The 12407-nt window shown below is 45.8% G+C and overlaps 1 protein-coding gene across 3 annotated transcripts in view; it reads left to right on the top strand.

The window, feature by feature from the left end:
• Nucleotides 1-271: 271 nt before the first annotated feature.
• The window catches only part of NTNG1 (netrin G1), a 150487-nt gene continuing 138351 nt past the window's right edge, over nt 272-12407 (top strand). For 2 of the 3 annotated variants that reach the window (XM_066324577.1, XM_066324576.1), the window contains exons 1-2: nt 273-413; nt 6788-7487. In XM_066324577.1, coding sequence (XP_066180674.1) covers nt 7242-7487 — 246 coding nt within the window. In that variant the 5' untranslated portion in view covers nt 273-413; nt 6788-7241. Of the gene's footprint in view, nt 414-6787; nt 7488-12407 lie in introns of all 3 variants that reach the window. The other variant, XM_066324579.1, reaches the window with a different exon arrangement.

Raw genomic sequence — 12407 nt, forward strand, 5'->3', positions numbered from 1 at the left:
GAGCCCTCCGCGCCGCAGCCCCGGCCGGGGACGCGCTCCGCTCGCCCCGCGCCCCATGCCGCGGACGGGGCCGCCCCCGCCCTGAGCGGCGGTGGCGGGCGGGGAGCCCCGGAGGGCAGGACCGGGGAGCCCCGGAGGGCAGGACCCGCCCGCCGCCCCGCCGAACGCCCGAGGAGTGCGGCCGCCCGCCCGCGCCCCGCCGAACTTCGACGCCGACGAGTGCCGGGGGTCAGCCGCGGCCCCGCCGAGCCCCTCCGCGACCCGCCGGAAACTTTGTCGGGGAAGAGCGTCCCCTCTCGTCACGCCCTCCCCGCGGCCCTTCATGCCGCCGCCGAGGGAGCCCCAGCGCGTCCCAGCGCCGCGGCGGCTCCGCGCCGGCCCGCGGTGAGGCTCTGGCGGCCCGAGCCCGCAGGGTGAGTACAGCCCGCCCGGCGCTCCGGGTCCCGGGGGCTCCGTGCGGGGGTCGCCCCGCCGGGCTCGGGCGGATCGGCGCGGGCCGCGCGCCCCCTGCCGCCAGCGCGGAGCGGAGCGGGGCCGGGCCGGGGCGGGACCTGCGCCGCGCCTCCTCCGCCGGAGCTCCGAGCCGGGAGCCGGAGCCCGCACCGGGCCGGGCCGAGCTTTGGAGGGGCGCGGGCGGTGGGAGAGCCCTGCGGGAAGGCGAGCCCCGAGGGAGGGGCGCGGCCCCGGCGCCCGCCCCGCGGCGCGGATCCACCCGCGGGCGCCCGGGGACAGCGGCGGTCCCGCCGGGCAGAGGCATCGCCCCGCCGGCGAGGAGCGGCGGGCGGGTCGCTGATACCCAGCCTGGAAACAGTTCCTCCCTTGCGTCGGAAATTGCGGGCGGCTTTTCTAAACATTCACACGCGCACAGAAACCCCCAAAGAAAACCCCTCATGGCGGTGAGCAGCGCAGATCAGCTAAACGCGATAAAACAGATGCTTTTCTACTCTCAAAGTTAGTGCATGTGCGGTTTTGGTCTCTGATTGATAGACTTTTATTGTTCTGCAATCAACTTTTCAATATTCCGGATCTGATGTGGTAGGAACCGGCATTATTTCTACAGAGATGTTAGCGGAGACAGTGAGTGGAACAAGCGGTGGAGATGCTTTTAAAGAGGGAATAAGTCACTGTCTTGCCTAAGGACAATGCGGTTGAGGATGAGAAGCTGTGGCCTGGGAAGCCCGTCAAAGGGAAGAAAACCACAGCAGAACTTCCCCTGGCTTGCTTTTTGTTGTTGTAGTGGTGGTGGTTGTTTGTTTGGGTGTTCGGGAGGTTTTTTTTGTGGTTTTCATGTGGAAAAAATAAAGGTTGATTTTTGGTATATTTCTGGACCTTAAAGGGATGATTATCAGAGAGTTTTGAGCAGTTAGTGGCAATACTCTCATGAAGTTATGAACTTTGTATCAACCCTCAACCCTCTGACACTGATTAGCAGCACCAACTTTCTAGCTATTCATGTAAAATACAGCGGTAGCACAGAACAAATTCTGTAACTGGTAGGCATTCATTTTTGTGGCTCAGTACTTTCAGTAAGAAAGTCATCAGCTCACACCATAACTTGAAATCTTTGTAGCCCTACACCCTGGATACAGTGTGATGAGCATGCATCACCTTATTGAGAGTGAAGAATCATTGAAACAAGCCCAAAAACAAAGCCTGTAACTGTCCCAAATGCTAACTTAAATTCCCAGAGGAAAAACTTGCAGAACAGATTGATGCTAGGCTCAGAGATATTTAAGGCAATAAGCTACAATTATAAAGATGCAAGAGGGAAAAAAAGCAGCTATGTACTAAGGCTCTAAAATTTAAGTAGCTGAAATGCTTTTTACTCTATATTCTGACAGCTGATGATACCTGGCAAGTAATGGCAGTGGTAGTATGATGTGTCAGTCAGCAAAGAATAATGTGTGAAAACCAAAAGTATTTCAAGTATAGTGCCAAATCACAGGGTTTTTTGGTAGCTGTATTTTATTTTCTTTAGCCAATAGGTATTGGCATTTTAAATTTCTCCTGAGGCAAAGAAATTCTTTTCTGCTAAATAGTTAAATAAGTTGGATAAGAATAGAACCTAAACTTTGATTGGAACAGCATTTGAGGCCAAAGATACCAAAGCAGTTGCTTGAGTATACTGCATTTCATACAGGTATTGACAGAAATAATGTGTATCAGATCGTTAAATAGAGGTTCCCTTCTTCTTTGAATATATAAATAATTTTGCCTTTCTAAAGGGGGTTGGTTTGTGTATGTACAAGGTTCTCAAGTTGCCTAGATGTAGCATGGTATAAAACACGAGGTTAGTAAATGTAAGTTGCATGAGGGTTAGTTCTGTTTTCTAATACACATTATTTCCTATTTAAATAATTAACAACTGGAGTGGACGCAAAGGAGCTTTTTACTTGGGCTTGATTGGATTCATTCATCTGCTTAAGCTGTTCGGGATACAAACTTGAAACATGTTTCCTTTGGTAAAATCTGTTGTGCAGCTGCTGCTGTCGGGAGGTGACAGCCGGCGCTCCCTGGTTATTTCAGCCGGTTCTCCTCAGGCAGTGGAGTGTCTGCTGCTGCCTCCCGTTCCTGCCCGTGTGTGCTGGCGGGGAGCACTCCATCCAGCGCACGGTCAGTGTGGGACGTGGTCACTCTCGCTTTTATTATCTCCTTACCTTCCTTGCCAAAGAGAGAGGCCCAGGAGCCCACCCCTGTGGATCTCGCAGGGATTTCGCAGCGGGGAGCTCATGCAAGACACCCAGGCGCTGTGGTTTGTGAGGAGGGAGTTATTTGGGGAAGGGGGTGGATTTCCACAGTGACGGCGGGAGGAGTGTTTGCTAACAACCCCTAATGAGACCTGAAGTTCTTCGCTGGCACCGATTCTGCCGAGACGCATTTTATCTATTCTGTAAAGGGGGTGTCTCCTCCATCTGCAGAATTAACGCGCTGCGGGAGGTGTGACTTCCCCACTCGGAGGGGGATGCCTGTGCCCGGAGCCTGCTGACGGCTGGTGTCAGTGCGGGGGGCAGCTGCGGGCCGTTCTCCTCCCGGGCTGGGACATCCCGGCGGCGCCGCACAGACCCCGCACAGTCACCGCACAGACACCGCACAGACCCCGCACAGACACCGCACAGACCCCGCACAGACACCGCACAGACACCGCACTGACACCGCACAGTCACCGCACAGACCCCGCACAGTCACCGCACAGTCACCGCACAGACCCCGCACAGACACCGCACAGACACCGCACTGACACCGCACAGACACCGCACAGACACCGCACAGACACCGCACTGACACCGCACAGACACCGCACAGACACCGCACAGACACCGCACAGACACCGCACTGACACCGCACAGACACCGCACAGACACCGCACAGACACCGCACAGACACCGCACAGACACCGCACCGACACCGCACAGTCACCGCACAGACACCGCACAGACACCGCACAGACACCGCACAGTCACCGCACAGACACCGCACAGACACCGCACAGACACCGCACAGACACCGCACAGACACCGCACAGTCACCGCACAGACACCGCACAGACACCGCACTGACACCGCACAGGCACCGCACAGACACCGCACGGACACCGCACAGACGGAGCGGGCTCCGAGGGCAGGCGGGGAGCAGCGGTGGCCTTTGCACGGTGCCTCCCCAGCGCCTGCCAGTGTCTCCCCTAGCGCAGAGGCTGTGGCACACGGGAATGCCGAAGGCCCCAGCGCAGCTGCCCCACGCGGCAGAGGCCGGCAGCGGTGTGCTCCCGAGGTTTGCGTGCATTAGCAGTGTGAGTGCCCTGCCCGCGGCCAGCCAGGACACTGAGCCCTCCTTGCCACCTCCATGGCCCCCAACACCCGGGCTCTGCCCTAGCAGGGCAGGGCATTGACAGTAGTTATTCCTGGTTTGTTTGATTACCTTTCTCTAAGGTCAAATGGCCAGGCATCGCTGGGGACAAAAGAACCCCGCTGTTATGTGTTGCCCACGGCTGAAGGCCTATCACTGCACATCTGGTGCAGCTGTGAACTTCAGAAATGCTATTCGAAACATTTTGGGGTTTGTTTTTTTACAAAATAATTCAAATAGATGTGTCCTTAGCCATAGGGCGCTGAGATGTAAAATGCATATTGTGAGTGACTCTGCAGGAACAAACATAAGCAAGACAAATCATATAGCTCCATCAGAAAAAACCTGGCAGCGCTCAGCACATGATCCTTAATGTGCTTTGGTCAATATCTTTCTCTATATCAATGGAAGCTCATTAAAAGAAGATATTGCAGACTAACTGAGCCTTGCCATACTAGTTCTTGCCAAAGCTTGACATTTTTAATACATTAATAATATGTCTGTAATGTAATGGAAAACTATTAATCAGAACTGGTTATATGCCAGAAATTTAAGCTATAATTGGTTGCTTCTTGTCAGGAGTGTCTGTTGTACACGGCTACAGCTGCCTAATGCTCAGATGTCTTGCACTCCTCTGCACTTCTTTCTTGTCAGTGCACTAAATTCAATCAATGTTATAGTCTATAATTCTGTGTAATGACCATCATTATGACTGGCTTACTTTAATGAGAATTCGTTATTTGGGAAGTATTTTAGCACAGTGTGTTAAGGTAGTGGCTTGCTTCACATTATTTAGTCCTATCCAGTTAGTTCTGTTTATTAGTGGATCTGAGTCTCAGCAGTTATAAAAGGTTACGGGTAACTGAAGAGCTAGAAATGAAGATATTAAAGCAAACAAACCTTTTTTTTTTCCCTGAATATAATAGTGGTCTAAAGAGAATTTAACTCAGTAACTTCTTATTTCTACACAGAAAAACTGTATTTATTTACTTACTTACTATTTATTTCAGCTACAACCAAGTCATCTCCAGTAAAGAGTATTTGGTTTGCCATAAATTTAAAATAATTTGGGACCTTTTCTAGCAAGGAGTTGTTTCCCATTTTCATCGTGACTGTTCTAAGCTATGGGGTCTTGTGGATGTATTTTTTCCCCTTCAAAATAGTAAATACATTGCAAAGGAAACAGAGGGGAAGAAGTGTCTTTAGAATGACAGGGAAAGCATTCTCTTACTTACCAAATTCCAAAATAATATACAAACACTCCCACTGAAAACAAAAAAAAAAAAAAAGAATGTAAGGTTGCTGCAAAGCCAACAGTACTACCCAGCGTGCTTCTTAAAGAGATTTAAATTTAATTTCGTCTCAGATATTTCTGCTTTTGTGTCAAATTTAGATTTGAAGCTTAAGTATGTTTGAACAAATTGAGAATTGTTACTGCAAAAAAATTCAGATATTCTCTGCGTATTCTGATAAAATACATGAGAGTTGTATGGTAACACTTGATAAAATGAATATAACGGAAAATTGCATTTACGTCCATACAGCAATTATTGTAAATTACTTTGCTATGGAAACACAATTCAACCATCTGTTGGCATTTCGTGGTGCCTGTAGTTTAGCTCAGTTTAAGATGAAGCATTATTTAAATATAGGGAGGCTGTTTGCAAATAGCTTTGAAGAGAAGTTTTGAAAATGCATATTCCCAATGTGACCCATTAAGGAGCTTACCAGGTCACACACCTCTTCCCGTGGCTCTGGGCTGTAGGGGGGTGCACAGCACTGGCAGAATTTAAAGCTGGGCAGCAAAGCAGCCCGCAGAAGGTGGTGACTTGGGGTTGTTTCTCAACATCTGTCCGAGGGGGTCCGCCTGGATTTTAGCAGCCAGACAAAGGAAGTGTGGAAGTGCTGCAGTGCTGCTGAAATCTCCTCCTGCCGACAGCCCAGTGCCCTGGCTCCCCAGTCTTGGGTGGTACAGGCTGAAACAAATGTACTGGAGTTCCTAGCCCTGGTCTTCCTTGCCCTCCTTTAGGGTACTTACTCTGTCTTTGCAGTTTTCCTCATAGATTTTTGGATTTTTACCTGTGTTATTTAGGAAATATATATTTGGAGTTGCCGTGATAAATTCTAGCGTTTTATACCTGTAATTGTATGATTCAGGTGCTACAAAGCAAGGGAATTTCTAGTTGCTTACTGGAGAGGAGAAAGGGCATACATCTGCTGTGAAATAAATGCTGAGTACTCAGGTACAGCCACCCTGAAACCTAAGAAAATAAAGGGGGAAAAGCATCCTTATAGTAAGCTACTAAATGAGCAATTATCTTTATCAGTAGTTTGTCATCAGTGTGGTCAGTAAATCACAGTTCAAAGAAAAAAAAAAGAGACTAAAGCTCTTGCAATGCTAATGAGAAATATCAAGGAAATTGAATTGTACTTGCCATATCTTTGTTATTCTTAAAATAACAATAACATAGAAGAAATACGTAAGGCTTTTGGAGCTCCACGAGTTCCTCTTGCCAAGAAACTACCAGCACCTGCTAGCCCTGATGCCCATCTCTGTGTCACTTTAATAAAAGAACCTTCCTGCTGCTGCCCCGCCGTGCTGGGCTGCCTGCTCCCCCACCTGCCTGCACCATCTGGGCCATGGCTCAGTTCAGTATTTGCTCGGGTGAAAATACAGTTCTGGAAGCAGGAAAATCTAACTCACCTGAAACATCATAAATCTGTCTTTGTTAGAGTACAGTTAAATCCTTCGTGTCAAAATACTTTTCACCGTGAATGATTTTGGTAGTTTCTTCATTCTAGCACAGAAGCCACAGTAAAGGTTATACACATATTGTACCAATTTGCTTTATATTGCATCAAACCTCCAAAATGTCAACATATTGTATATTTTGTAATGCATTGATTCTTCGACAATAACTCTAATTTTTATTGTTTCTAAAAGGGTGCTGGTGCCAGAAGAAAAGGATGATTGATGGGAAACACACCAGCCTGTAGACACTCACCCTCTTCCTTCGGATGCTGATTTATCAGTGTGTCCAGGCATCTCCTGCGAGCCCTGAACACGGAGGATCACTCAGGGTTATCGACACTGTAGCTGAAGACTTGCAACTTCACAAATTATTATCTGCTGTTGGACATCTTTTACAAGAAGCCTGGACAGATAAGTTATAAGAGGAAGGACAAGCGCTGCATGGCTGTGAAAGGCTGTCATCAGGGCCTGGGTGGCTTCTACCAAAGTCTTTAACCTAGTGAAACAAACATCCTATCCTAATGCTTCACGTTTGAGTTGGAACCTATTTTATAAAATATATACATGTATAAATACATATAATCTCTAGACTGCACAAACACCAGCGCTGAGCGTCCTTACGAAGCCGACATAAAAGGATTTAGAAATGTATTTGTCAAGATTCCTGTCACTTCACGCCCTCTGGGTTACTGTATCCTCCGTGATGCAGCACTACCCTTCTGTGTGGGGACACTATGACGTGTGTAAGACTCAGATTTACACGGAAGAAGGAAAAGTGTGGGATTACATGGCCTGCCAGCCAGAAGCCAGAGACATGATCAAATATGTAAGAGTGACCCTGGATCCCCCAGACATAACATGTGGAGATCCTCCTGAGACTTACTGTGCAATGGTAAGGCAAGCTTTTCGTTTTTGCATAATTAGTGGGGATATATTTGTGATAGATGGCTTCAAAATAGAAGCCCTGGAGTGCACACAAAATTATCCAATAAAACCCGCATCATATCCCAAATGTGAAAGGGTCTGCTGTACAAAACTCTAAGTTGTGCATTAAGCTGAGCAATGAGATGTTCTGCTTGTGAGGACCTAACTTGACTTTATCTGAATTCAGTGTCTCTCTACAGCAGCTTTTAATGTCCCAAAAGAAACCAGCATCAGACTCCTATTGCGCTAACCCATAACAGGGGTGGCCTTTGCCTGATCAAGAAAGACTTGAATGAAGCAATTCCACTAAAATCAGTTTAAAGCATCACAGCATGGCATAATTAAGCACAATTTCCAAACAGTGAGACCAGTTGAACTCAAATTGCTAAAGCTTAAAGAATGGTGGGAGTTGGGCTGTTGAAGTTTTCCCTGATACTCAAGGAGCTGCAGCAGATGTGTATGGACAGTGCAGCTAAAAACACCTCCAAGCTCTAGCAGCTGCTCCCAAGTGTTTGATAGATCACACTGTGAGAAGTTGTTTCAGTTAAAGGAGATCTTTAACTTGTAGGTAACTTCTTTGTCTTCACACCCACAGAGGATTTATTTTCTTTGCCATTGAATATTTCTGTTAAATACTGAGTGGAAGATATTGAGTTCCTTGACTAGAAAATACAAGTTTGGGCTACAAAACATGCACCCTTACATCTGTTAATACAGCACTGGGAGCATGCACCACATTACCTACATTATTTAGGTTTGAAAAACCAGTGAGTTCTGGTAAGTGAGGTTATCACAACAGAGAAAAGTCCACAAGATACTTATTTGCCTGGGTACAAATCATCATTGCTGGGTGACAGCATCCCCGCAGGAAGGAAATTTGCTTTTAAATGCCTTGTGGCATCATTTTCCACCACTGCTGTTCTGTAAGGAGTTCAGATCCAACCACACATACATTTAAGGCATTATTTGCACGCATGCAGCTGCTTCCCACGTACATTATGGTAATAGCCACGTGATAAATTGCGGAGCTACATGAATAAATTACATTCACTGTGAACCTTTGACTGCACCACTTGCTCTCTGCCCACTAATCCATCTCTGCTGACATGTCTTTGACACTCTAAACCTCCAAGCAGCTTCAAGCAGCCACTGTTTAAAAACAAGTAAAAGTCATGTGCCCCACATAATACTGTCTTACTGTGGTTTTTTCTTCATCTTGAAATACATTTTTTCCCTCTGAATAGTAATAGTTGTGATTTAGCACTCAATAATATTTAGTAGCTCATCATGTAATGCAAACAGTTGTTCTTTCAATGAAAAAAAACCAAAACCAAACCAAACAAACCTGCCCAGTAAAACTTGTTTCTTCCTTTTAGTGCAAATAAACATTGCAGCAGCTTCTAGCTTAAGTAATTCTGTAAGTTTCTGAAGGCCTTTGTTATCAGTATGCACTCTAGTTAGAACAATAATTTGAAACAAAAAACAACCAGGCAAACAAAAGACATTTTGATTAAATCTAAGCGTTAAAAATGGTGCCAGAACTCCCCTTGAAAACATTTCACCCCACCAGGTCATCAGTGCTGTGATGTGGGATGAAACTTCCCCTGCGAGTGACCTGAGATTGCAGTTGTAGTTCACTTGCAGCTTAAGCCTGTGAGATGCAGAAGACCACCAGAATCTGATGAGAAGCAGAGAAGGGGAGTGAGTAACTGGGGAAGAGGCAGAGAGAGCACGCAGAATGAGAGTGTGTATTTAGCCACTCAAGTGTACAGGGACTGACTCTTACATGATAAACTGTGGGATTTGTTTCCAGGAAAGATGTAGATTGTACATATACACTGTATTTAGATGTGTATTGGTAATGGCTTGGCTTGCTTGGCGCAGAAGGAAAATGACAGAAATATTTAATGTTTCTAAGGTACTGCCATGGCCCACAGCAGAGCATTCTCATCCCTGAAAATCCTTCGTGTCTATCTGTACTATAGCTACCTGTAGGAATTAGATATTTCCTTCAAAATGAGGTTTTATATATTTTGTAGGGCTGAGCCTTTGGCATTTTGGAGGTCTTTTATTTTTGTGTTCACTTTTAGTTTAGTTTAGAAAAGGAGTTAAGAAGATAGCGCTGACATACTTGGAGAAAGTGGGCAGTGGAAAAAAGAGTTCTTTCGTGTTAGGCATGTTCTTGTGCTAAAAAATCCCAAATTTGAAGTGACAAAGATGCAAAGGTTTCTTTTCAGCATGGTGAAGTGCCAAACTGGCTTATACAAATGCTTGGTTTTCTTGTTGTAAGTACTGGCTATGCGCCTGCTAAACCTGTACCGCTGTTTTGTTATTGAAATCAGGTTAACACTGACTTGGAAAAGAACAGGGTCTTTTCAGCTATTCTAATAATAAGCAAGGGTACCAAGCAGCCAAGTCTGCTTCTGCAGGATGACAAGGAGGTTGAAGCAGCCTCCTGTTTTATTTGCGTGTCGGTTCCTTGATCAGGCTTACGAATTTTCTGTTCACCAAATGTACTAGCTGTTGAGTCTCTGTAAACCTTAGGTGTAATAGAGATTAGATCCTTGAAACAAAGCAGACTGAGAATTTCATTCAAGTCCTGCTGGGAGATGATGGTAGAATCTAAGGCAGTCTGTGAAGGTAGCTGATAATAATCTGCAATAACACACAACGCAGCCGTGCATTGCAATGTGTGCAAGCATACAATACAGAGGAGATGGGTGGTTAAATTGGCCCCCTACTTATTTCTGCATATTCCCCATGGTATTAAATGTTCTTATGAGTCCGTGATGAATTTGTACTTAGTGAGCTTGTTTAATTGACAGTCTGAATAACAGGGCTTTGCATATGTAAATTTGTTGCAAAATATAACAGCCCTACTTGGCAGCGAAAACCGGCATTTGGCAGCTCACCATTTGCAGGTACCTTTGTGGTGTCCCCCCAGAACAGCGTTTGTAGGTATTATGGGGAGCATGCAAAAGAAAAACTATCCCACAGTTGCTTTTAGGCATCTATTCTGAGAATAACATTATAGTTTCTGGTGACATTCAATATTGACAGCTCATGAGATTATCCTGAAACCTCAAACCCCTGGAGTCCTACAATTATGATTATGTGAGATTCTCAGCTTTCATTTAAAACATCAACTTTATTTCCTTAGTCCTTCTGCTTTGCAGGGAAGAGTTTGAAAATGAAACCAAGGAGTTCAAAAAGCAGAAGCCAAATAAATAGCCTTCCAAATTCTTATTTGTTTAAAATCTCATCAGATTTAAAGTCATTCAAGATTTTTACAGCTTGGAAAGGATTTTTGCTCAAGAGGAGAGATGCATAAAAGAAACAAACAAATAAGTGGCTAAGAGCAGTGAACACTTACAGTTTCTAGTTGTGGAGCTGCATGTATCTGTAAGGAGGGTGTGACAGCATCCTTCCAGAATAAACATCCTGCCTCCAGGATAACCAGCACTGCGGGAAAGGGTTCACTGGTCATCTCTGGCTTCCCTGTCCATTTTAAAGCCATCTCTAGTGTCTCAGAGTGAGGTACATGTGCTGGCAGAAGGTGCATGACTGCTTTCTGTGGTATTCCTTCGAGGAAATTTGGACATCTTTTGTCAGTCACAGACTTGGACTGAACAGCCGCACTGTTTGAGCCAGCGTGACCCCTTCCTGCAGGTCTGGAATTCATGAACTTTGAGCATTTGGCATTGCTAAGAGTGTGTCTGGCACCATATGCTTGTGTGCAGTTAGCCTGGGAGGAGAGAGAAGAGAGGAGAGGAGAAAAGAGAAAGAAGCTGTTCGTATTTTCAGGTTTGACCTGCAGGTCTCACTGTGCAGAGACACTAAGCAAATTTTGAAGGACCTGGTGGTGCTACTTCTTGTGGCCTGCAGCATTTCAGTGCGAAACAAATCATCTTGAAATCCCTGGGAGTAACTACCAGTCAGTGAAATCTACTTCGCTCTTTGTAAAAACAATTCCACAATACTCTGTCCAGTCATAAAGAGAAACAAATCTGACTTCTCATGACCGTCACCATCTTTTGCTCTACCAGAACAGTGTGTAGGTGGCTTCTGGCTTTCCTTCCAGAACATGTGCCAGCTGTATCCCTGGTACAAGCCTCAGGACCCTGAGGATGCTGCTCACAGCCCAGGCACCCCATCACCCAGTGCCACCCGCCCTGCACATGGGCTGGCCCCTGTGCTGAAACCCAGCCTTCAGCACCGGGTTTGCGTTCAAAGCTGAGCCAGGATTACTGAGCAAATTCATCCTGAGCTGGACCAGGAGACTCCTAGTGGCCGCTGCTGTAATTTGCAAACTAGAGACGATTTATGTTACCGACCTGTGTTTGCAGCTCCAACGGCAGCATAAAAATGTCATTTTCTGTTTGTGTTTAGACCTAGATATCATAATACCACCCCAACGGCTAAAAGAATGATGAAATTATCATCACTTACAGTCGCCTGCAGCTAATTTCCTTCATAGGTTAAATAGAAGCTTGAAACGGAGCCTGCAGATGGGAGTCCTGTGCATTTGTACAATTTATATAGCAGAAATGCTGATGACAGTAGAAATTTGAGCCCTTGAGTGCTACTCCGTATTTCATAGCAAATCAAAACTAAATTAAGAAACAAAGATTATTAAAAAGTATTCTGCACATGTAATTCTGGCATAATATTATGAGGTGGACATTAAATTTTTCCCTCTGAGACTTTCAGCATCATTAATATAGCATTCCTTTAATTACAAGTAGGCTCATATTCCTTAAAAAGGGGGAAATACTGTGTAGCATAGATAGTGATACCAGTATTATGTTTACTGAAATAATTAAATGAACAGATACTTTTCTGAGTAATGGATAAATCACAATGCGAAACAAAAATTATTTTTGAAAGC

The sequence above is a fragment of the Sylvia atricapilla genome, chromosome 9, assembly GCF_009819655.1.
Source record: "Sylvia atricapilla isolate bSylAtr1 chromosome 9, bSylAtr1.pri, whole genome shotgun sequence".
Classification (NCBI taxonomy): Eukaryota; Metazoa; Chordata; class Aves; order Passeriformes; family Sylviidae; genus Sylvia; species Sylvia atricapilla.